The 24,963-nt window shown below is 40.6% G+C and overlaps 1 protein-coding gene across 1 annotated transcript in view; it reads right to left on the reverse strand.

Moving 5' to 3' along the window:
• Positions 1 to 5,734: 5,734 nt before the first annotated feature.
• The window catches only part of zmym2 (zinc finger, MYM-type 2), a 36,131-nt gene continuing 16,902 nt past the window's right edge, over positions 5,735 to 24,963 (reverse strand). The window contains 18 exon segments of the mRNA XM_018696390.2: positions 5,735 to 9,485; positions 10,357 to 10,501; positions 10,691 to 10,933; positions 12,009 to 12,123; positions 14,963 to 15,105; positions 15,208 to 15,397; positions 15,498 to 15,613; positions 18,470 to 18,544; positions 18,547 to 18,651; positions 18,796 to 18,946; positions 19,118 to 19,239; positions 20,163 to 20,304; positions 20,565 to 20,593; positions 21,322 to 21,487; positions 21,607 to 21,779; positions 22,135 to 22,285; positions 23,247 to 23,372; positions 24,562 to 24,677. Of these exon segments, the coding sequence (XP_018551906.1) occupies positions 9,263 to 9,485; positions 10,357 to 10,501; positions 10,691 to 10,933; positions 12,009 to 12,123; positions 14,963 to 15,105; positions 15,208 to 15,397; positions 15,498 to 15,613; positions 18,470 to 18,544; positions 18,547 to 18,651; positions 18,796 to 18,946; positions 19,118 to 19,239; positions 20,163 to 20,304; positions 20,565 to 20,593; positions 21,322 to 21,487; positions 21,607 to 21,779; positions 22,135 to 22,285; positions 23,247 to 23,372; positions 24,562 to 24,677 (2,531 nt within the window). The 3' untranslated portion in view covers positions 5,735 to 9,262.

Genomic DNA, 24,963 nt, shown 5'->3' on the forward strand with positions numbered 1-24,963 from the left:
ATGCCCCCTGCCTCCTCTCTTGGATCCAGCATCTATTGGCTTATAGAGAAAACACATAAGCCTCAGTGTTTTTGTTCCATAACAGGAAGCTTGTCAGAAAATTACTTGCGAACCTTAGAAACTGCAGCAGCTAATCAAATAGATCATTACATATTTCAGATATGTTTTCATCATTTAGCATCAAGGGACAGGAAATCCCTCTGAAAGGTTTTTGTTTGACCATGACTTGACAAAAAATATCTTTAAAAAACTGCTCCACTCAACTGCTGTTCACTTAAATAGGCCTTCTCACATGCACTGTGTGGTTATTAGTACTATACATGATGTAATGTTGCACGTTTTGTACAGTGTGCATCATGTGGGGCAGCTTGTTTTGACTGTCTGTCCATAGAAAGAGGGAAGGGCTGCATGGGGAGAAAGAAAAAGCATTATGAGCGTTATGTGAGGAGAGGTCAGCTCTGCAGGGACACCTACAGGTCAGCCAGGGGTATGGATACACAGTGCCCACAATGCACCTGGGGTGACTGCACCTGAGTGCTGAATGCACTGAGAGACATTCATCATGACTCCCTAGAAGTGCTCCCTCAAATATCAACCACTGCAAAGAAATCAAAGCAGAAAATCTCTCCATCATTCCTCTGTCAGTCCTTCGCTGTTTCACCAGAAATCAAACTAAAGCACTAATAAATACTAACACTAATGTTAAAAAAAAGTGTCATTATGAGTGCAGCAGCAGCCCCTCTCTAAACCACAACAACCTTATGTGACCTGTCAGTTGCAGAGTTCACAAACCACAGCGCCAGAAACAGATTAAAGTCAATTTCATTATTCATGTGTTTGATCTTTCTTCATCTCTCCCTCTCTTTAACAGAGGTCAACAGTGCAGTAAAACCACCTAAACTTGGAATTTTTTGAATTTTATTTAGGGAGGATTTTTACACCATGATGTTTGATTCTTAATGCTTTGGTTTCTCCAGTCCTTTAGGAGCTTTCCTTAGACACCATCTTTGCTCTGGGTGTTCAAACAGTTGTTATTAACAGTGATCTAAGCATGTGATGAAGTGCAGTCACATTCTTATGCACTGCTTATAGAAGTTAAAAAATATAATTTTTCATGATATTAGCTTCCACAAAGTTCTTGCACCCTATTTGTAACAACATAGTGTCAAACCTCTAATCTGCCAAGATTATGTTTTCACCCCTGTTTGCTTAATTGTCAGCACAATTACACCAAAACTACCAAACCAATTTGCACCAAACTTGGTGGAGGGATGGGGCACAGGCCAGGGAAGAACCCACAGAATTTTGGTGCAGATCTGGATAAAGGGGCAGATCCGGGAAATAGTGCAAAACAGGGCATTTTTCAACACTTTCTCAGGAAATAATGTCTGGATTTTGATGTAAAAAGACAAGCATGCTTGAGTTCTATGACTTTTTACAATTTGGTGCAGATAAACACTACACAGTAAGATCTCCTGATTTAAAAAAAAAGTGTTTTTAATATTGCTGCTGCTGGACTTTTAATGTGAAAATTCAATCTGTATTTGTTTTCTCAACCTGAGAAGAATGTCATCCCTCTGTTGAAGGGATGGAATATTCTGCAACACCATTTACATTTTACAGGGTAAAGGTCACAACTACAGTTCATTTCATCGTCAAGTCAAGTCTGTAAGAGCTGTTAAACTCTTTAACATCAACTATTACTTTTGAGACACAGTCTGAGGAAGAGGAGGGTAGCTGCTGTCAAAGATATGGGAGAGGGGAATGTGATCCTGGCTTCAAAGGGGAACGTGTGTGTGTGTGTGTCCGACGGGCTGATGTGTCAGCCAGTGGGCGTTTTGGAAAAAGATGAGGTTGGTGACTCTGCGCTGGAGGGATTGTTGCACTCACTGCTTCACCATGGCTCACCAAATAGGGTCAGGCCGTCCTAAATTTAACTTAATCCAAGCCCCCCGCTCCCCCTAACCACCAGTCAGAGCCAAGGTTACACTGTTTGTTGTCTGTGTGTCTGCATTGGGGGTGAGGGGGTGGACAGTTGTTCTCCATCAAATTAAATCCAGATACTGTCATGTTGCAGAAGCTATAACTTCTCTTGCAACAAAGATTGGTGGATGTTTTTGGTGCATTTTGCAACAGCATGTAAGAAAGAACTAAAAGTAAAAGTAACTAAGAGGATGAAAGGAAGGAAAAATATTTGTGTTGCACTTTAACCCACATTCCAGCTGTCCCAGCTAAACTCTTTCCTGTCCTTCAGCCGGTCCTGCACTGTCCATTGAGGCACACAACCTGAGAAATGCAGTTGTCATCCATTCCTGCCCTCTTGTCCTCTGTGCAGCTGTACACTGCATCTACACACACACACACACACACACACACAGCAGCTCTTCCCTCCCCAGTCGCTGTTGTTTTATCATTAAATGGCGACATTAGTTCATATCATGTGATTTGAAGAGGATTCATTGCACATTAGAGGCCCTAATCGCCACCTATAGTCTACCCTGCAGGCCTCGCCCACATGACCCTGCTGAGCGCAGCGCTTTCTTTATGCCCCCTGAAAGAACTGGGGATTGAGCCCAAACAAAAAAAACCCCACGAGGGTGAAAAAATGTTTTTACACCCACCCCGCTCCCTCGTAGGGCTGGCTGTGTGGGTGCACAGGGCCGTTTTAGCTCTAGATCAATGGGACAAGTTACTGGAGTCTGGCCAACTCTGACAGATAGCGCAGAAAGAAAAAAGCTTGCCTCTTCAAAAATTGGGTTTTGTCACCATGTTTTGTAGCTCCAACCCCAGAATCCAGCCCCCCCACACCCCACCCCCAAAAAAAGAGTGAGGTGAAATGGGGTACTGTTTTTCCACTTTTTCCTTAAAGCCTCCAAAAGATTTGAGTTTTCATGCATTACTTCTTCTGTGTGGAGGGTGAGAGGGTGAGGCTGGGGGTGGGAACCAGGAGGTGGGCTGTGCACAGGCTTATGGGAGAACACCTTACATCAAAAGGTCGCAGACGAACCTCTTGTCAGACCTGGGTCCAGACACAGAAGCTAAACAAAGCATCAGCTCATCCTACAGCTACTGATGAGTGTTATAGTTTAACAACATATCTGGTGGTGGCGATGATGGTGGTGCTGATAAATCAAGAGCTCAGGAATAGTCTACTAGTCCCTGGAGAAGAGTTCACAGCTAGTGCATAGCGCCCCCCATTGGGAGAGGCTGGACAATGCTCGTTTTCAGTCAGACTCAAAGGCAGAAGCAGCCTTGTGTCTGGTCATCCATATGTTTTGTCTTCTGTGAAATATCTGCCTTCATTGCAGGACAAATTTGATGACATTCTGTATTTTCTTATTGTCAACAAACCACATGAAAAACCAAAACCAGCAATGACTTTATCAGCAAAGACTTTATCAGCGCTTATTTTTCAAAAACGATTAAAAACACATCAGCGAGCCACGCCTTTGGATTGGGTGTAACACACACAGTGTAATTATTTTGACTCAATCCAATGTACACTGTCGCTAGAGCACCAAATGTGTATTAATCTGCCACTGAAAATAGTACCCAACAAATGCACTGTTTACTCTTGTCTGAGCAACATTTGCTTAAAACTACAGTCACCAGCTGTCTTAGGAAAATACTGTCACATATCACAAATCACAAATTTGCCTCACTTACAGTCTTACAGAATAGTCTGCTATCTTTAGACCCTCAAGTTGGGTAAGAAAAAAAACTCCTTTAATGAAGAAATTAAATTAACTGCCTTGTGGCTGTATGCCTCTGCTAACCAGTCAACTTGCAGTTTACAACCATGTCTTTTCAGATTCATAAAGTATATTAGTGTCACCAATTCAGTGTCTGACAAAATGTGAAATATGCTCACAATCTCCCCTTCTGTTTCTTAGCAATGATGTTGAATAATGGCCACAAGAGTGTTTTTGCAGAACATTATGATGAAGTTGACCTTTAGGATATAAAATGTAATCACATCACCATTTTATCCGATTAGAAATTTCTGTGAAATGTTGTCATAGTTAGCGCATGAATTCTTGAGTTACGGCAAAAAAACCTCCAAAATTTAAGCAGTTCATCCCTGAGTCCAAAAAATTGCCCTAAAGTGAAAAGATTTTAGTGATACCTAAATGTTCACTTTGCTGTGGAGAGTGAATTTCAAAAAGCCCCTGGGACTCTCCAGAATTTACCTCAAGAACCACTCGGCTCTACAGCATTTACAGGCAACTTTATGAACTGCATACAGTACATGTTCCCACCTAGTCCCTGCATGGTGAAGCAACTCATTTTGGTTCCTCTAACCTTTTCCAAAACCACTTCCTGTCCCATGACTCTTAAGCCTCGTCACTCTGGCTCCAGCACTGACCCCTGGGTGTCGACAGGCTATGCCTCCTTCTGCCCTGCTGCCTGTCATTTTCCAGATAACGCTCACCGCCTCAGTGTCATGTCCGCCTGACACCTTGTAAAAATGGGACATGATAGAGATAAAGAAGGTCAGAACACAGTGAAGAGGCCCCCACGTTGTGCCAATGTTAACACGCCATAATAACTTTAATCTGGACACTTACGGGTACTTACATATTTCTATGCCCTGTTTTGTACATTAGAAGAGATGATGCCACTGACCCATGATTATAATTGTTCCTTTAACACCTGCAAGTTTGACATATTACATAAAATAACAGTGGACACGGAGAGGCTTGTTTGTCAAACATCCACAGCTTTCCTTTTCTTTCAGTCTCTTTTATGTGAGTAGTTGTCTTAAGTTAATGAAGTGGAAATGTATGAATATTATCTTGAGTCACATGAGAGAAAATCACATTGGCCAAAAGTATTTGGATGCCCCCTGCACATACACTTTTGTGGTTGTACTGTTAGTCTTGGTTTGGATTAGTTCCAATAAAAGGAAATGTCAATGCTACAGCATACAATGATATTTTAAACAATAGTGTGTTTCCAATTTGTGGCAAGAGTTTTTGCCCCTCTTCCTGTTTCTACAATGATAATACCCCTCTTCACAAAGCCATAAAAATGGTTTGGTGTGGAAGAGGTTTGCTAATAACCTCAACCCCATCCAGCACCTTAGGTATGAACAGAGAAGCTGATTGTGAACCAGGTCTTATCAATAATATCAGTGCTGTACTTCATTTATGCTCTTGTGGCTGAATGAACAAAGCTGCCAAGAACCCAGAATACATTAAAAAATGACACAGGCACCCATGAAAATGTACAAATCTTTAGGCATCTCTCATACTGTTATAGGGTATAAATAAAATATAGTTTCCCATCTTTTCATTGAAAGTCATGTCTGTAAATCCCCTAAAAATATATATGCAGCTTTAAGAATGTTATATGGCTTACAGACATGAATGAGATGCGGTGTGGAAGCCTCACATCACCACTTTGCACTGATTTTCTCACCTTGTTTCAACATGATAACGTTATGTTGCTATAAATAAAGCATGTTCTGTGTATTCACAGATGGTCTCCTCGGGGTTAAGATGATGTCCCTGCTTTTTTAATGCTCGAGGAAGGAAGAAAGAGTCTATTCACCTCCATTATACTGAGTTATCAGCGCAAGTTTCAATCTCAAAATCATGAGAAAAGCACAAAAAGTTCTTCTTCTCAGCTCAAAAGGAGGTAAGACAATACTTTAATAAGGCAATCTGATGCTTTTAAGATTGTGTAAATGGTTTTACTACAGGCAATCAAAACAGTCAATTGTAAAAAGGAGTCTGGTTAGAAAATGAAATCATTTATTTAACATGACCGTATCAGCAGATCAGCCCATACACATAGCATCAGACTCAAGACACAATCACTCACTTTCAGTATTTACAGATAGGCACATTCACATTAGGCATTAAAGCCAGCCACAGCGTCTAATGTAGGTCCAAACCTGTGGCAGGTTTGGTCTGGTCGCTGCCTCTGAGTCCAGCAGGAAAAATCAGCCAGTTTAATGATGGGGTCCTCTGATCCAGGGTCAGTTTAAAGGCTTGGGTTTGGGGGGGGGCTGGGACACTTCAATCAAGATTAATCTCCTTCCAATAAATCCACCACCTTTGTTCATGTAATGTTACACAGCTGTTCTAGACTGTTAAATGCACAGTCAAGTGTACAAAATAACAGAACGCCTGCTTGTCAGATAAAACTCTCAAAGTGTAATCCCTGGCCTTGCTCACCAGTTAATTCCACTTCAGTCAGGAGGAACAGTCACGTAGATTGTAAAGAAAAGACATTTGAAATCTGCAACACTGACTGTGTTCATGGTGGGTTAAACTCAAACATTTGGAGGGTGTTCCTTATATTTTGAGCTCTGGTTGTGGTAGCCAGCTATAAATTTCAGAGTGTTCTCCCCATTTAAATGAAAGTCAAACAACAAACAAGTAGAAAAACAAAATCCTCAAAAATAATCTTTGACTTATTGATTTAAACTCAGTGACACTTTTTCCAATTTATTGAAACAATCAGAATGCAAATTCAAAATGAAACTCAATAAATGAAAAGTAAAAAAGGGGACTTGTATTTAAAAAAAAAACAATGGATAGTGTGACTCAGAAAGAAAACACAAGTTTAGTTCATGGAAAAAAAAAAATTAAATCAACTTAGATGTGCAACCAATTCTTTATTACAATACAAGCTTTGCCTTGCAGTGCTAGCACTCTAAAACAGCTTGGAGGAAGAAGAGGGCACTTATTAACAAGTGCTCTGTTTTTAAACTAAATCAATATTAAGTTTAAAGGAGGCTCAGAATAACTGAGAAAATACCAGGAAATTCCAAACACTGGGACAGAAGCAAAAAGGAAATGTTCAAAAATAGTCTGTTGAGCGCTGATTAATCCACGTCCTTCATGTTTAGCAGGTTCCTGCACAGATAGACACTCTTTAATGGACAAGAGAGAAGCAAAGGTGTAGGACTGCAGCAGGTTTTCAATGAATAACTGTTGAGAAGGAAATGACACCCATAAAAAAAAATCCCAACCCAATCCCAAAAAGGAAACAGTCAAATTAATATAAAGAGAAATAAATATTCAGTCTTTTTTAAAAAAGGCTTCTCAGGAGACGGATTTTCAAGCTGAAGGATTCAGTGGGTGTTTTTTATTTACCCCGAATTACACAGTGTCCCCCTCTGTGTCAACTCCATCTCAAATAACCGCCTTGTTTCAGAGATATTTACACTTCAAAAGCAACCCAATCTGGGCTTAGTACACACATAATGCTACATCGCATGAATGGAGGTTTCCCCTTGTGTCCTAAAAAGAAACGCAGCATGTCGGTAGGTTGCCTTTCCCCCTGCACCACAGTGAGGCAGGCGCGTCTTGACAAGAGACAACACACAAGATTTAGTCCTCTTTTTCTGTCCTGGGATCAGTCCTGACTCCTGCCCTTCTGAGCTGAAGTCTTCTGTGGTGCAACGATTTTTTGCCTGAGAGCAGTACTGACAGAGGAAGAGCAGTGAGCAGGATGATGTGAAGGAATGAAAGCAGCCCAGTTGGTGGAGGTGTGTGATACAGTAGGTCACCCTGACACCCTGAGAGGGAAGAGCCATTCTAGACATGTTGGAGGGTCAGAAATTCCATCTTCATGCAATGCAACAGAAAGGGAAACTGAAGTTTTATAGTCTGGTGGTGTGATAACATACAACATATGGCTATGAAGCAGGCAAAAATAATAATGTCTACATACACTGTGACCTGAGAGTCTGCTGAAAGCAGTGGGAGATTGCACCAAAACAGGAAATGCACGCTTGGATTCGTCCCTTGTTTGGACTTCAATTGAAAAGAATAATGGCATGAATACTAAGACATGAGATGTAATGTGACCATATGGCTCAGCCAGACCAGATTTTCATTAGAAATCGGGTGAGATGCATTTGCTCGGAGTGACAAATTGACCCTTTCACTTTGTGGATTTAAGAGAGGGGCTAGGGCACACTCCCATTTTGCTACACCACAGGGTAAACTTTGGCTGGCAAAATCTGGTTTGACTGGAGCTTAACAACACCCAACCTAACAAGTCTAACAAACTTAATGGCTGTGTGGGTGTGCACGACCTTTAATTCCTAAATTCATTGAACCATTTATTTGTTCAACACAAAAAATTTCCGCTTTTTCTTTCATCCAATTGCAGGAATTTTCAAACCTCATGAGTGAAGCAGCAGTGGATAGAGGTGCATTGTTACATTGCTGTTGGGGTTGTCAAATATGCCACAGACCTGAATATTTCTACCATTTCTAAGCTGTAGAACATTTAGTGTTTAATCATTCATCCACACATAGATTTTAAACATAAAGTGGCACTTGATGCTGTTCTGCCAGATACAGACACAATTTGCAGCTATGTTAGGAACAGTACCTAATGTTGGCCTGAGAAAATCCTATTACCGGTTGTGTTTCTATTTTTCACTGCATTAAAGATGGAATTTCAACCTACCAGCAGGGAATTTCCAACTCTCCAACTGTCCTGTTCTCCTCTGGGTGGTGCTTCTGGTTTTACCCAGACCCCTTTTCCATGCTGTCTCCCTTCCTTATTGATTAAAAAACAAACAAAAAAAAAAATCTGTTCCAAAGAACTCCACACCTTCTTTCCATCCACAGTGATGGCTAGGAGGAAATGAGGCTGGAGAGTTAACAGAAAATAAGTCCACTGGTTTCCCAGCCCTTAGCCTGTGTCTGCTTGGTGCCCCCTTGTAGCCTCCTGGTGGCTGCTAACCTTTGTTAAAGCATGATTCTGTGTTGTTAAAAGCTTTAATATCTGTAAGCTGCTTGTTTCAGCACTATAAGCAAGCTACATCCTTGTTGGAACACGTCAAAATATGATGATGATAACCATTAATACACCTTGTCTTCTACCTGATTTAGCTTTGTCTGACCATATACAAAGACACCTTTATCTCATCCTCATTTTATCCCTGTTAATCCCATCAAGTTCTTCAAATCAGGAGACAAATGTGTCTGTTCCTCCTCTTCTGTTTTATGACTGGAAGGAAAACTTTTGTCCTCTAGCTTCATTAGCTCCTTTTCTTCCCCTGTTGGTGATTAATATCAGCAGAAGTACAAGTCTGGGCCTCTCTTCATTACCACCTCAATCATCCTCTACCTTTTCAGGATCTCTGTTGTGGACGTTCCCTCACCAGGAGGAAACAGCAAGTCAGCGAGGAGGGTAAGGAGATGCTAAGACAGGGGAGGAGCACACATACTATTTGCTAACCTCCTCCTCTGCTGACTGTCCAGGCTCTGCTAACAGAAAGTCCAAGTGACTGCTACTCCCCTCCCACTGCTTCACCCCCATCCTCTTCCTCCTCATCTTCCTCTAGGTGTTGTTTGTCTGTGTAAATGTCCCTGACCAGGAGGACTCTGGTGAGGAGGCTCTCCAAGATCCGCCGCTCCAGCGGCGTGGAGTTGAACCACAGCGGGTCGTCGAGGCTGGAGGCCGGATCCAGCTGAACATAGAAAACGTCTAGACGTTCCCGCAAAGATGTTGGGCTGGAGAAGGGAAATGAGAGAAACAGAACGAAAAAATGAAGAAGAAGAGAGATAAAAGTTGTGTTTGGAGGGGGAGAGGGGGGATGGGGTAAAGGGATTAAAAAAAAGAGGTGGGGGGTGGGCGTGAGGGTGTGATCATCAGGGGAAAATGGAATGAGGGATGGGTGGAGTCAGAAGACAGAGAAAGGTGAAAGCACAGAAAAGGGGAGAAAATGTTCAAGGGGGAAAAGAAAAAATAAGAGGACGGAAACAAGAGGTAGAAAATATATGATTTAAGGATGGAGGAGGAGAGGGAAAGAGAGGGGAGAAAGAGAGAGAGGTGTTTAATCTATTGCTCTGAATTTCTTCTTGAGTAATCAAATGAAGCTTTTGACCACTGAGATTATTTTATGGAAAGTCCTCATCTTTCAATAGTCAACACTGTGGTTCAGGATGTGAACAGCAATGTTATAATCACAGGACTTAGTTTAATTAGAGAAACAAACCAGAGCAACTGAAGACAAACCCTCAAAAATCCTAACTAAAACTTCCTACAGATAAGGAAACAATGAGTAGATAAACCTATAAATTGATTGACAGAAAATAGTCATTGATTAAGCAAAAATGTTAAATATTAACTAGTACCAGCTTCTCTGATCTAAAGATCTTATCTGTTTTCTATCATTGTAAACTGAGTATCTTTGAGTTCTGGACCATTGGCCACACAAAATAAAGAATTTAGAGCCATCATGTTGGGCTCTGGGGAACCTTTGCATCATTTGTTGTCAGTATTTTCAGTTTTAGTAAATTTTTTGGAGCAACAATTAAAAATGTTAGTATTACAGCGAGGAGGTTGGTAGATAAAGTGTGCCAGTAGAGACATTAAACCCACCACTTCGACCTGTAGAGCTCATATAGGTGACACTCATGTTTCTCAACCAGGCAGCGAACAGTGGAGCCTCCCGAATCGTCATCTGGTTCATATTCCTTATCGCCCTCCTCCAACTTGCGCTTCCTCTTCCTAGACTCTGTTTGCACTGAAGGACCAAAACAAAGACAAAAAAAGATTAACATTTTCAAGATTTTAAAATTTTACAGCTTATGTTACAGTAGATTTGCACAGGAAGTAAATGTTGTCAGATCAGAGTTGGATGATGCTGCCTGGCAAATGATCTCATACTGTCAAAATGCATCAGCAGCATGTTCACGTTGCTGTCCGGCCTCACCATGGTGATCCTGAGAGATGGAAGGCACGCGGATGCAGACATTGGTCTCCTTGGTGACAGGATGGACGGTGTCAGGGCCGTAGACGTTGGCAAAGGAGAGGCGGAGATGCTGCTCCACAGTGCGCAGGCCGAAGTATTTGGTGTTCAGGTAAACCAGCGAACGCAGCAGAGCAGCGGGACTCTGCTCCCCGAGCTGCCGACTGCTCCACAGGCTCTGCTCCTGCACTCGGCCCCACAGTGAGCCTGGAGAGAAAATAGCCGGCACTTTAAAATCCATTCCAGCTGGTATTTAGCTGTAAAATAAAGGCCTATGCAATGGAATACCAATTATATGAGACCTAGACCTACAGTTATTAAGTATCTGCTTGTTATTCTGGGTTTTTGAGCAAAAAATTATTATAATAATTTTTAAAAATATAATAAAAGATTATGTACGAGGTTTAAAAAATATTATCCATCAGACTTTTTCTAAAAAGACTAACAAAAAATATCTTAACTCTGATCCTTCATGACATTGATGTGCCATACATCATAGGTAGATCTACTTGGTAATCGTTAAATATTAATTTAATTGACATTTATTTTACACTTTTTATATTCACTTGTTTGGCGGACACTCTTATCCAAACGACTTACAAGTCGGGGTTCAGTGTATTGCCCAAGAGCACTTAAGCACCAACTATGTTTTTTCTTTAGAACTTAAACATAATGAGAGTTTAGGTCGCTTTTAATTACTATCAAATTGGCATTTTCTAGTAATTCAAACAGCTAATTTTTATGAAAATCTGAGCAAAGTTTCAAGGAACTTAGCTGGGAAATATGGGACCTGTAAGATAAAGCATAAGCATCATTTTCTACCTGAATACTTCTTGTCACATAAATCAAGAAAAACATTTGACACCCTGTAAGTGTTTATGCAGTGTCCTCATATGACATTACAGTGCAATCACAACTAGTCAGTATGTGAACAGCAGAAGAGTTATAATCACTGGACACTGCTCATAATGAAGAGCAAACCTATAGGTCATTTAACAGTACTGTGCCACCAGTTGGCGCTAACCAAATACTCTCTAATGGATGATCTTCTTTTCTTCTCCATATCTTTGTAATTACCTTCCTGTTGCAGTTATGACAGCTGGTGATCCAATTTCACCTCTGAATTAGATTTTTTATTCATTTTTTGTTATATGTGTGTACATTGCTGTGGTTGAGGTATTATTAATTGACTGTGTAATAACTTAGATTTGTAGTCAATAAAAAAGTGACAAAATTCAATGTAGCAGTCATTTGGTGCTGGGTAAATGCTCATATCTCTCACCATCAGGAAGCACACTGGGCTGCCAGTCCTTCAGGACCTTGTTCAACTCTTCTCCAAACTGCTGGTAGCACACATCACTAAACAGGTCATCCTTCCGGCCTTTGGCATGAAGATGCTTCAAAAAAATAAAAAATGAATTAAAAAAAAAAAACATACTCACATTTAAGAAAAGGTCAAATGAATGAGGTTGCTTACAGAGATCAAAACTTTTATGTCCTCATATTTAAATGATCATCACTGTTGTCAGGATGTGAACAGCAAAGAGTTATAATCACAGGACATATCTGCACATTTAGATACAACTGCACCAAAGAAAGTTTTTTTTTCTTAAAATATGAGCTTATTGAAAGGATTTTTTTTAAAAAAGGGGTAGCAGTAGCAGATAACAGCAGAGGTTGATTTAACTTTGCACAAACTAATCAAATCTTTATATCTTATTATTTCTTATAAACATATAAGTCAGTCTTACATTTTTCTGTTGGAAAAATCATACTCCAAAGGACTTGAGACAATCCTGTTCTCCACTCCGCAGCCATGCTGCTGCTGCTGCTGCTCACATGTGAGGGCAGGAAGGAAAGAGTGTGCACCAGTAATTTCTGTCCTACTGGAATCACTCACTCTGAACTTAGTTCCTACTAAAATGACTACAGAGGGAATTTCAATAGAACAAAGAAGAAAGTCATCTACTAATTTACTTCATATTAATGTTTGCGTTTTTATATTACAGAAATGCCTTGACTTTGTTTTACTTTATATCTTTAAATATATATATATACTTTAAATATATATCTTTATTTGATACCAACAGTGAGGGGAGAGGGCTCAAACCAGGAACACTGTAATCACATGGTCAGGGTCTACAACCCCTTGGCCAGCAGGAGGCCTAATTCCTTTCTTTTAAAAGTACAAACTGAGCTCATAATAAAGGGGCTCCTGTTCCTCAGTGTGTGCTTACTCAGCATAAATAAAAAACCAGAAAAAAGACTTCTTCCATGATAGATGATTGCTGGGTCCCAAATCCCATGGTGTACTGTTTTTATAATTATTTTGCAAAAATCTCAACATACTGAATCACTTTTTAGGAAAAGATACAAGGGTCATTCAATAAATAAGGTGAATTTTTCGGTATAAGGACTTTTAATACAGATAGAAGCTTACTTTTTTTATTTATTTTTTTTTGTTTTACTTTTTTTTTCACATGGATTTAATTTCTTTTGCAGATTAAAAAAAACTGAGAGTTTTGGCGATTAACAAAGATGGCCGACCAAAAAGCATGCTCCAGGATTGAACAGCGGTCAGTTATCAAGTTTTTGGTTGCTGAAGGGTGCAAACCCGTTGAAATTCATAGAAGAATGTCAACTGTGTATGGTGCCACATGTTTCAGCCAAAAAAATGTCTACAAGTGGGCTAAATTGTTTAAAGAAGTACGGAGCAGTGTTGAGGATGAAGGCAGGCCTGGGAGGCCTACAGAAGTGAGGTCTCCTGAGGTGATCGAATCAGTCAATGACCTCATTCAGTCTGACAGAAGGGTGACAGTGGATGACATTGCAAGGACTTTGAGCTTATCTGTTGGGACAGCACACAAAATTGTCCATGATGACCTTGGCTACTCGAAGGTCAGCTGCCGGTGGGTGCCAAAGATGCTTACTGCAGAGCACAAACGGAGGAGGGTCGAGTTGTCCCAGCAGTGTCTTTCCCGCTATGAGAAGGATGGTGATGAGTTTCTGAAGAAGGTGGTCACATGTGACGAGACATGGGTTTGGCACTATGAGCACGTAGGCTCTCCAGTGAAGAAGAAGTTCAAGTCCCAGCAGTCCACTAGGAAGGTGATGCTCACCGTTTTTTGGGATATGCAAGGCACAATCACCATTTCATTCCTTGAAAAAGGAAGCACTGTGAACAGTGCTAACTACTGTGAACTGCTGAGGCAGGTCAAGAAAGACATAAAGAACAAACGCAGGGGTCATCAGTCAAAAGGAGTCATCTTGCATCATGACAACGCAAGGCCTCACACAGCAGCCCAAACGGTGCAGACCATCAACAAGCTGGGCTGGGAACTGCTCCCTCATCCCCCTTATAGCCCAGACCTTGCCCCTTCAGACTTTCACCTGTTTGGTCCCTTGAAAGCGTTCACGAGAGGCACGAAGTTTGAAAGTGACGATGAAGTCAAAAGTGTTGTGAGCGACTGGCTGAGACATCAGTCCAAAGATTTTTACGCTGAGGGAATACGGAAGCTTGTGCATAGATGGGAAAAGTGTGTGACAGTGCTGGGAGACTACGTTGAAAAATAAAAAAAAGTAAGCTTCTATCTGTATTAGAAGTCCTTATACCGAAAAATTCACCTTATTTATTGAATGACCCTCGTAAGTTTGATGCCAAACTACAACTCACAAAAACTACCTGACAAAGAGACATCAAAATATTTTGTTACTTTTTTGGGAGCCTTTTTTTTTTTTTTTTTTAAATTTACAACTTCACAACTTCTCCATTTCTTTTGTAGGTTGTCCTGTGGGAGAAGAGCATCCATCAGCAGCACACTCAAATACTGACTGCAATCAGAACCTGCCTACTTTCTGGTTTGAGTAGATTTTTCCAGAGAGAAGACACTGCATATTAAGAACCTGTTTAGAATCAGTACATAATATGGAAATGGGATAAAAATCTGCAATTTCATGCCATTGTCATGAGGTTTCATGCAAGCAAAGAAGATGCCTGTCCACTCTGTAGTGAAAGTTTCTGCTTCTAGTGTGTTGTTTTTCAGTCTCGACTTCCCCTTTCATCAAGGGGCAATGAGAAGGGAGTCAAGGTCCTTTTTTAAGCAGTTTACTTGTGTTTATAAAACCTGCATATATGTGCTAATTTTGGTGTAAAGAAAAAAGATATAAGATCCTGTGGCTTGCTGGAAAGGTCAGTGGTGTGTTTTTGGTGTTTTGAGGCTCTGACTTGGTACCAACCTGCTGGATCCCCAAACAGAGGTAGAGGATGCTGTCTGGAGAATAGCGCTCCCCACTGGGCCGGCAGACCTCCCTGACAAACTGGGACAGAGCCACGTTCAGCTCCTCTGAACTCAGTGACAGCAGGTTACTTTTAGACCGGGCTGCAAGACACAGAAACAGGCACCAACTGCTATTAGCAAACACATCCCAAGTGTTTTCAAATATGAACCACGGTAGTAAGTTAATGATCAGGTTTAGCTTACTTGATTTGGAACCGTCCTTTACTTTGGTGTCATCTGATTGGTCAGGAGACAGCGCCCAGCGCTTCCAGGCATTGATGCCATAGCGTGCTTTGAGAGGCAGTGATCGTCCCTCTGAGCATCTGCCTGCTGGATGGGAAGAAGAGGACGATGCTGAATCTGAGCTCTCCTCTACCGCCCGCCTCTTGTTCCCCTGCAACACAAATACACTCGTTACTACATGGTAAATTTAAGTTGGCCAGCACAAGCTTTCTAACTGTTACATGTATATATGTTTTTGTGTGTGTACATACTTGTCTCCTGGGCTGGGGTCTGGGTGCCGACTCCTCCCTCTCCTCTGCCAGGACAGGAGGTAGAGTGAAGGCCATGTCCTCGTCCATTCCCTCCAGGACTGGAACAGGGTCTGAGGCTGACAGAGGAACCAACATCTGTTTAATTACTTTCTTATCTTTTATAAGGTGAAACTGTAAATCAAGTCATGATGGGGAAACAGGTTATTAATTTTTCTCATCTGACACAATGGGGCTGAATGATAATATAGGAAAATATCTAATAGCAATTTTTCTGACAGATACTACGATTGCGATTTGATTTGCAATATAACTTTTGTCAAATCAAACTTCAGTTCAGGATTCACTATATAGTTACAAAACAAACAGTTGCACTACGTTCGCTTGCCTTGTTTGCAGTAACTTTACATTACTGCCTGTGGTGATTTTTCAAATGATTATACATTGAGGGGGAATGACAGGAGATTGATAGGCACACAGAGAGCCTGTAGAGACAGACACAGACAAACTCTATGGGATTTGTGTCAGTAGAAAATACAAAATACAGATACTAGGGATGGGCATTTTAATTGCTTTCTGAAGTCGATTAATCAAGCCAATTTAAGTTGATTAGTTGTCATGTCATTATTAACATGTGCCCTTCACCCAAACCAAAATAATATGTTGAGTCATGTTTTTTGCACTGTAGTGTACAGATGAACTAGCTTTACCTCCCAAGCTCCACTCATCAACAACAGATCTCAGACTAGTTCTCAGCGGTGTCTCTCTCATCTCTGCTGCGAATCTAAAGCCCAGAACCTGAAATGCTCCAGTCACCATCAATGTAACGGCAGGTGACAAAATAATCTGACCTGAAAGCTGTCCATGCATCGGTTGTTATTGCTACTTTCTTGGCTTCAATCAAGTTCTTTTTCAGAGCTGTAGCTGGGTATGGCCTGAAATAATTTAAATTGCCAAAGCTATTTGTTCCTGTCATTTGCTGTCACATGAGTGTTTAGGTACTATAAACCCACAGCGTTTTCTGTAAGCAGATGGCCGAACATTAAAACATTTTCAGCCAACTGAAACTGCTTTATTCAATGAGGTCTCTGTGGATAATTCAGCTCCCAGTAAAAACCTTGATGAACGATGAACACTGAAGGAATCCTAACCTAAAAACAAACTGAGCATATAGAAACAACATGAACTAATTGGTGAGGAACAAGAGAAAAGACACAACAACATCGTCATCCCTTATGTGGCAGGACTGTCGGAGAAATTCAAAAGAATTTTCTCCAAACATAACATCCCGATGCATTTCTGTTAACAGCAGTTAACAGCTTTAACTGTGTCTGTTCTCACAACTAGAATGCAGCTCTCAGCAGACAGGTAGAATTCACCTGACACTAGAGCCGAGAGTATCGGAGTGAGTCACACTGACTGCATTGTGCTGTCGTTCTGCCCTCTGTTTTTCGTTAAGTATCTAACTCCACAATTAGTTTTGTTGCTTTGTTGATTTGGTTGAAACTCTACAGCCTCTCTGTTGCTCCTGCAGTGCTCTGCATGTGAACTCTGAGGCAGCGAAAAAAAATTGGACGACTCGTCCACTGACATTCTGTTGTAAAAATAATGGCAATCTTGGCAATCTGTAACTTCTCTTTATGATGGTATTAATTCAACTTATTTACCAAAAATATCATAAGCATTAAATGCCACTGTTCCTAAGCTTTATCATGATTATTCACAGCTTCATTATTAATACTTGATATAATAATATAACATTTTTCTGCTACTATAGCTGAGTGAACAAATCCAAACCAGAGATTTCACAGCATACAAGAAACATATATAAAAAGAACTGAAATCTAAACAAAGTGTAAAGTAGTAAAAATCTGGCTTTCTCAGTTTAGGGCAATGACACAGCTTAGTTTGTGACAGAGAAAGGCCATAATATCACTGGTCACAGTTGAAGTGCATATGATTATGGCTCAGCAAGGCCAGCTAAAGTGTGCTGTAACAGGCCAGTGGAAAAAATTACTAAGAATAAAAATAATAAAATGTCATATTCTTGGCCTGGTTAACCTACTTCACACTCCTCTTCTGGACAGTACGCCAAACCAAAATTCTCTGCCCTGATAGGGGTGATGACAGCAGGTCCAGAAATAACCAGAGGTAGGAATTTTAATCTCAATTACTGTACTGAATCCATTAAAATCCATGCTGTCAGATGTTGTTACATAAGAGCTACTTCACTACAGAGAATGAATGAGAAGATGCACACACACACACAGAGAGAGAGAAAGAAAGAAAGAAAGAAAGAAAGAAAGAGAGAGAGAGAGAGAGAGAGAGAGAGAGACAGAGAGAGAGAGAGAGAGAGAGAGAGAGACAGAGAGACAGAGAGAGAGACAGAATAAGCACTGGAGACAAATTGACTGATTTGAATTTAGGAGCACTACTTTTCTTACTTGACATTCAAACTTGGGTGGCACCAAATAACTGTGACAAGATGTCTTGAAATTCAAGACAAAGATGTTACCCATTATGAGTGACAAAAGAAATGAGACCAATTTTTTAAAAGAGGTGTGTCAACCTAAGGGGTAGATCTTGACATTAAACAAACAGTCCCACATGTTTGGAAGGTTTGCACCCAAGGTTTCCCAGCAGGGCATTGCCAGGGGCATTACACTGCCTCCAATGGCTTGCCTTCTGACCATAGCGCACTCTGCTATTCTGACTGGTCTTGAATCGCATATGCAGCAAACTGTGGTGCACTGTGTGTTCTGACAACTTTCTATCTTAAGGTTTTAAGCAAGTTGTGTTCCAGTAGCTCTTCTGTGGGACCGGACTGTGAGAATCAATCTTTACTCCCCATGTGCATCAATGAGGTTCCCCATTACCCCATTATCTATATATCCAACCCATTGACATGTGCCATTGTGACACCGTAATCAATGTTTGTTTTGGTTGATCGGTATACATGTACATTAGGTGTTAACCTTGAGGGAAGTCTGCCTCCAGGTCCAGGTCGGGCTCGTACTTGTCCTCCTCCTCTTTCTCCTCCTTTCCCCCTCATCCTGCTTTTTTGCCTCCTTCTTATCCTCCTCCTTCGCCTCCTCTTCTTCAGAGCTGCTACTGGAGGACTCGTCCGCTCCATGCTCCCTCTTCACCAGCTTCACATCTGAAATACACAGGTAGGTGCTCACTGTTATCAGTTGCTGCAAGTTTCTGTGTTAAAGACTGGAAATCTCAAGATTTATCCATCAGCATTCACACCTCTGATCAATAATGTTTATCGAGATATTCAACCCTCTCAGGAGCATACCTGGCTTCTGGTCCTCTGCGATCATCTCAGCCATGGAAAGCAGGTCAGCCTCCAGAGGGTCAGAGGGCACCTTGTTTTTCAGTTCACTGATGGTCTGGACAATCTGCTCTGCCCCTTGCAGGGTGGTGGGCAGGAACACAGGCACAGGAACCTGGACCGGACAGGACATATGGCTTTTTAGTAGGATGTGCACAAATAATCGATTAGTTGATTAATCGACACAGTAAACATAGTCAACATCTATTTTTATTCTTAGTAGTTTTGCTTTCAAAATCTGTTTTGCCTTTTAAAATGGACAGTCCATATGTGACATAGGTCTTACCGGTACAGGCAGAGAGACTGGAGTGGGAGTGACCTGGGAATACATATTCATGGGCATGGGGATGAAGACAGGCACAGGTATGGGTACAGGAACATACTCCCTCTTCACACCATCGTCTACGTCTGTGGATATGCAGAGTCATATTATACATGTAACTCAGTATGTGTAGTAATGAGCCATGACTCATTACTACACATACTGCCACCTGCCCTTTGAAATACTAATAATAATTACAAAGGGCAGGTGGCAGGAATTTTTCTCACCCTCTGCAAAACTGTTAAGCAGGACCAAGGTGAAAGCTTCCCAAAAATACAAAAATATTCCAGTTCCTCTGTCTTACTACAGTCAACTTAAACCACATATAGATATGCTGAGCTTTATCCCTATTCACTGGACCCTGCACAGAATCTCTGATTAAAGTCCAAACTCTGGAAGAAGAATACCTTGTGCACTTTAGTTATAACAGTGACAGAGATTTCAGTGTTCCACAATCAAACAGAAAGTTGGAGTAACTCACATTTACATTGTCCAACTTCCCCTAGACTTGGCATATTTCATACAAGTCCCAGCCTGAAGACATCTACATGCCACTTTTCACTCATTGTTATAGCACCACCTACTGGCAAGAGGACGTGAGCCTTGTGTGATGATCATGATTTAATTTATATAACACTATAACACGTTCTCATTTGACACAGAGCAATATAATACATGTTTGGTGCGTTTTCTAAGGCTACATAACAGACACCGGTGGTGATATAAAATGTGCAATACATCATATCAACTGCCCCACACTCCACACAGAACATGGGTTCTAGTGTGACATTAAGTGTCACACTAGAACCCATGCCATGCATGTAGGTGCGAGGGCCAGATCAATGTTGCTTGCAGCTTTAATTGTAACTTAAGCTGCCGTCAACACTAAGACAGAGGAGACAGACCATGAGTGGATTAAGAAAACCAGACCATGTATGGATATTTCCACAGAATATTCAAAAAGAAAAAAGAAAAAAACACCATATACACCAAGATGCTACATATATACCTGTCTGTAAAAGTTTGCTCTGCATGTGTGGCTTGCAGTAGGTAGCCTTAGTCAGGGTGAGTGGCTTGCAGAGCACTGCCTTGTTCTTGACATCTCTCACCAAACCTCCACTGGCATATGCTACAGTACCCTGGTTTAAGAGCTGTAACACAGAGGAGGAAAAAAACATACTGCTTAATCCTTAATCCTCACAAAGGATCAAATAAAAAAAATAAAAAATTAAAGGATCAATTACTGAATATTCAATTAAAACAAATGATGAGATAGTTTTATAAGGACTGTTTCTGTCTGAAAAAAAACAGAAAATATTATTTGGTTGACAAAATCAACTAATGAACTTAAGCTAACAAAAATATTTCAAAGCAAACTGTATACTGACACCCTTTCCAGATTCTTACTTACCCCAAGTTTGGCCCCTTGCACTTCAAATCCTGTAAAGAGGAATATTATATGTATCACTTCTTTGCCTCATGAAGAAATCTAAGTAACACATGAAGTAACACAGCCTGGAAACTAGACCAATCAGTGCAGCTGGATCTGGCTCCTCTACTATTCAGACAGATTTCCATCCATCTTGAAATAGGCCTAGCCAATCACGTCCATTTATCTAAAATGAATCTGGTTTTGATACAATGACTGACAAAGGAACGCCAAAAGCATTTTTGTTAACAACCAAGATGGCTGTTGCTAATGAGGCGAGGTATGTTGCGACAGTATTACAAACTCAACAGTATATTTTCTCCAAAAGGACAGACAACTGCACTTGCAGCTTTTGGTGAAATAATTTTTTTGCACTATGTCTTGTTCCGATTGGTTGTACGTCTGTCCAACTGCGCCCAGAGGGATTTTGGCTCTGCGACTATTTGATAACGCCACTTTGAAATCAAAAATGAACTGAGAGGTTCAAGACCTATTTGTATATGCAAATTGGTCTGGTGATGCCAGGCTAAAAGTAACAGGCAAGCATAATTTTTCACTATGCTTAAGATAACATTCATTCCCTAATACTTGACTCTCTTTAAGGGTCTTATGACCTCTGTAGGAAGACCTTAGATCCTCCAAATATATAAGCATGCACGCTCACGCTCTCTCTCTCACACACACACACACACACACACACACACACACACACACACACACACACACACACAGTTTGTACCCATACTGGTGTTCTCTGGGCCTTTCTGTGTGACCATGATGGGCTCATTCTGCTGACAGTAGAACTTCAACAGACACTCCTGGTCACAGAAATGCTTCATCTCTGTTCTCCACATCACAGACTCCGTCAGGTTACCCTGCACCTTACAGCAGTCACACCGCGCCGCCTAGTGGACACAAGGAGCCATTTTTAGGAAATTCACAAAATACATACATATTGTCTTTACTTTTTCAACACTGTATGGCAGAGTAAAACACATTTATGATATACTGTGTATGAGCAGACCTTGTAGTACCAGTCATGGAACTTCTTGGCACATGCCTCGCTGCAGAAGTCCCGAGTCATGCCACCTAGCTGCCGGGTCACTGCTCTCTTGCACAGCTGGTTGCAGTGGTTACAGCTGACACACTTCAGACCTAACCGCTTGATGAAATCCTGCTTATATAATAGCTTACAGCCTGGAAAGGGCAACAGATGGAACAAAGGGAAAAAAGAAATAAAGAGAGGGAAAGGAAAAGAAACAGAATGAAAAAGGAAAGGAACAAATGATTATTAAATTGGAGAGTGGTCTCATGTGGAGGAAACAAAGCAAAATCCTGGATAGAAGACCACAGACATACAAACAAGAAAGAATTATGGCAAACAAAAATGGCTAAGCAACTAAATAAATGAAGACAAAACTAGAAACAAAAAGGCATTTAAAAACTATCCAAGACAGCCTACCTGAGATAAGATAAGCCTTTCTGACTACTTAAAAATTACTCATATTTGTCATGCATCCTACAGGAGAGGAGAAGGTGAGGAGATTATTACCCTCGCTGCAGAAAGGTCTCTTGACCCCGGAGAACTTGACTGTCTCATGTAGCGTCTTTTCTTCTTGGCAGTACTCACAAAACGTTACAATGCAGTGTAGTTTCTTGTAGTCCTCACAACACGTCTTACTACAGAATTGGTAGACTTTATCCTGAAGACAGACACATTGGGATAAATGTATTGCATCCACTCAGGGTTTTAAGACTAATTCACGGTATACAGTATTCATGCATGAAAAATATGAAAAAGGACACACTGAAATACCACATCTGAAAAAAATCTGTTTAACCTGACACTTTCTGCCTATGCATCTCAGTCCAACAAACACTGCCTGATTGACAGTCTTGCCTCATAGCAAGGTAGACGAGGGCTGAAACAAATTATTTTTATTATTGGTTAATCCACCATAGGGCTGAATGATTTTGGGAAAATATCGAATTGCGATTTTTCTGACAGATATTTTGATTGGGATTTGTTTTGCGAAAGTCAAGCCTCAGTGCCAGGATTCACTATATACATGTAAAACGTGATAAAGCATTACTATGTAAGATATCATTAAAATATTAACTGCTCTGTGTAATAATCCAAGGATGAGAATGAAAATATATGAATCAAAAATGTATTTATTCCAACAATAAATGGTATAGAACATACACATAATGAACCATAGAACAATTCTCTCAAAACAAACAGTAGCACTACATTCTCTTGTCTTCTTTGCAGTAACTTTACAGAGGTCATACTGCTGCTGGTGGTGATTTTTCGAAAAAAGAAAAATCGTTCAGCCCTATTCTACCACTTGTCTCAATTAACTGATTTACTCATTTGGTCTTATAAAACACAAAAAAATAGTATATAATTTCCCAGAGCCCAAGTGAACATATTCATTAGCTACTACCTTTTACTATCAGAAGTCTAAGAAAATCAGTAAATATTCACATTTCTGCTTTAATAATTACTGTTGATTGACTAATCATTTCAGCTCCATGGCTATCTCAATTTTATTGCTTAATATACTTTACACCTCTATAGAGCATTATTTGTGGAAACTATAAAACATATTAAACTTCCTGCCTGCGATATCTGTATGAAAATTTAAATGACTGTCTCACCTCCCACTCCAGAGTTTCCGGTTTCAAACTGAATGCTCCGCGACAGTAGTTACATTTCAGTTGGACGGTGTTGTTTGTGGTGGAGAGGGGTGTCTGTCCATTGGTGGCTGTTTGAAGAGTAGCATTCTGCAAAAAAAAGGAAGGAGGAAATGGAGGAAATGAAAAACTTCTGCTGTGTTGACTTGTAGCCAGCATGTCTGTTAATATATACTAATACTTAATATTAACATAATTTCCGGACTATTGAGTGCACCTGAATATAAGTCGCACCCACTAAATTTAAAAAGAAAAAAAAAGTATATATATATCTATATCTATATAGATATAGATCTATATATATATAGGCTGCACTTGTCTATAAGCCGCAGGTATTTACACATTCACGCTGCTGTCTCCAACGTCTCACCATCAATTCATTGATGCCAAGCTTACATGCAGCAGCTCTATTTCCTTTTTCAACAGCCAGATCGATTGCCTTTAACTTAAAAGCTGCATCATATGCATTTCTTCATGTGTTTTCCATAATGAGGGTGTGTGCATTAAGCGCAAAATGACTGTTCTGAAGAATTTGGTGTGAGTGCGTTTGATCTAATTCGAACAGTTTCATTGGTCCACTGTGACCTGTTCGGTAATTTCATTGGTCTGATGTGACAAGGCTAAATGTTTTGCTGGCATGAAGTTCGTCAGCCCGTAAAAATCTATAAATTAGCCGCATCATTGTTTAAGCCGCAAGGTTCAAAGCGTGTGAAAAAAGTAGCGGCTTATAGTCCGGAAATTACGGTAAGTATCAGCTAATTAATACAATGACTTATTAATATCTCTAGGCCAAAAACTTGCTTTGCATGTGGATGGTATTATAGGAACTCTAAAACCATGTTAGAGTCATGGCACTTTGGCACTCATGGCACAAAATCTGTGTTCTCATTAATATGCAAATTAATGCAACAAGGTGCTAAAAAACTAATGAGGTCATGGACTCCACTGAGGGAACTGTGGTGGTTTATGTCTGGTTTTGAGCTGCTGTTTTTGATGAAGATGTGTCAGATGGGTGGATGTTAACAGTTAGTCTGGGTTTTTATTCTGACTGTGGGGGCTTTTTTTCACATTTATTTGGAGAGGACAATGGAAAGAGACAGGAAACAGGGAGAGAGAGTAGGGGAATAACATGTAGTAGGGGTCCGGCCGGACCGGGAGTCGACCTGGGGACCAGCTGCTCATGCACTAAGGTCCATGTGGTACATGCCCCAACCATTCGGCTATGAGGGCTATGGGGTTATCTTTTATTGTAAAACATAAATGATATGAGCACTCCCACCTGGAACTTGGTAACACACTGTGAGCTGCAGAAGTTGAGGATGTTTCCCTCTGGCAACGTGGCCTGGTACTGTGGTAATGAATTCCTCTTACAGAAGTGACATGTGGGCTCTGTATCTGCACACACAGACATCAGACATGTAACATCACACAAAATTGCATCTATTATACACACTTTTGGCTAATAACCAAGAGTGAACAAAGAGGTTAAGTGGCACTTTTCTTTGCTGCTTTGTCAAATTAGTAACCAATCATCAGACTGCACAAAACCAACCAACAAACCAACCTAAATACAGGTGCATCTCAAAAAAATAGAATACCGTGGAAAAGTTCATTTTTGTCTGTAATTTAATTCAAAAAGTGTAACTTTCATATATTCTAGGTTCATTAAAGTGAAATATGT

This window comes from Lates calcarifer, linkage group LG1 (genome assembly GCF_001640805.2).
Source record: "Lates calcarifer isolate ASB-BC8 linkage group LG1, TLL_Latcal_v3, whole genome shotgun sequence".
In the NCBI taxonomy this organism is placed as follows: Eukaryota; Metazoa; Chordata; class Actinopteri; family Centropomidae; genus Lates; species Lates calcarifer.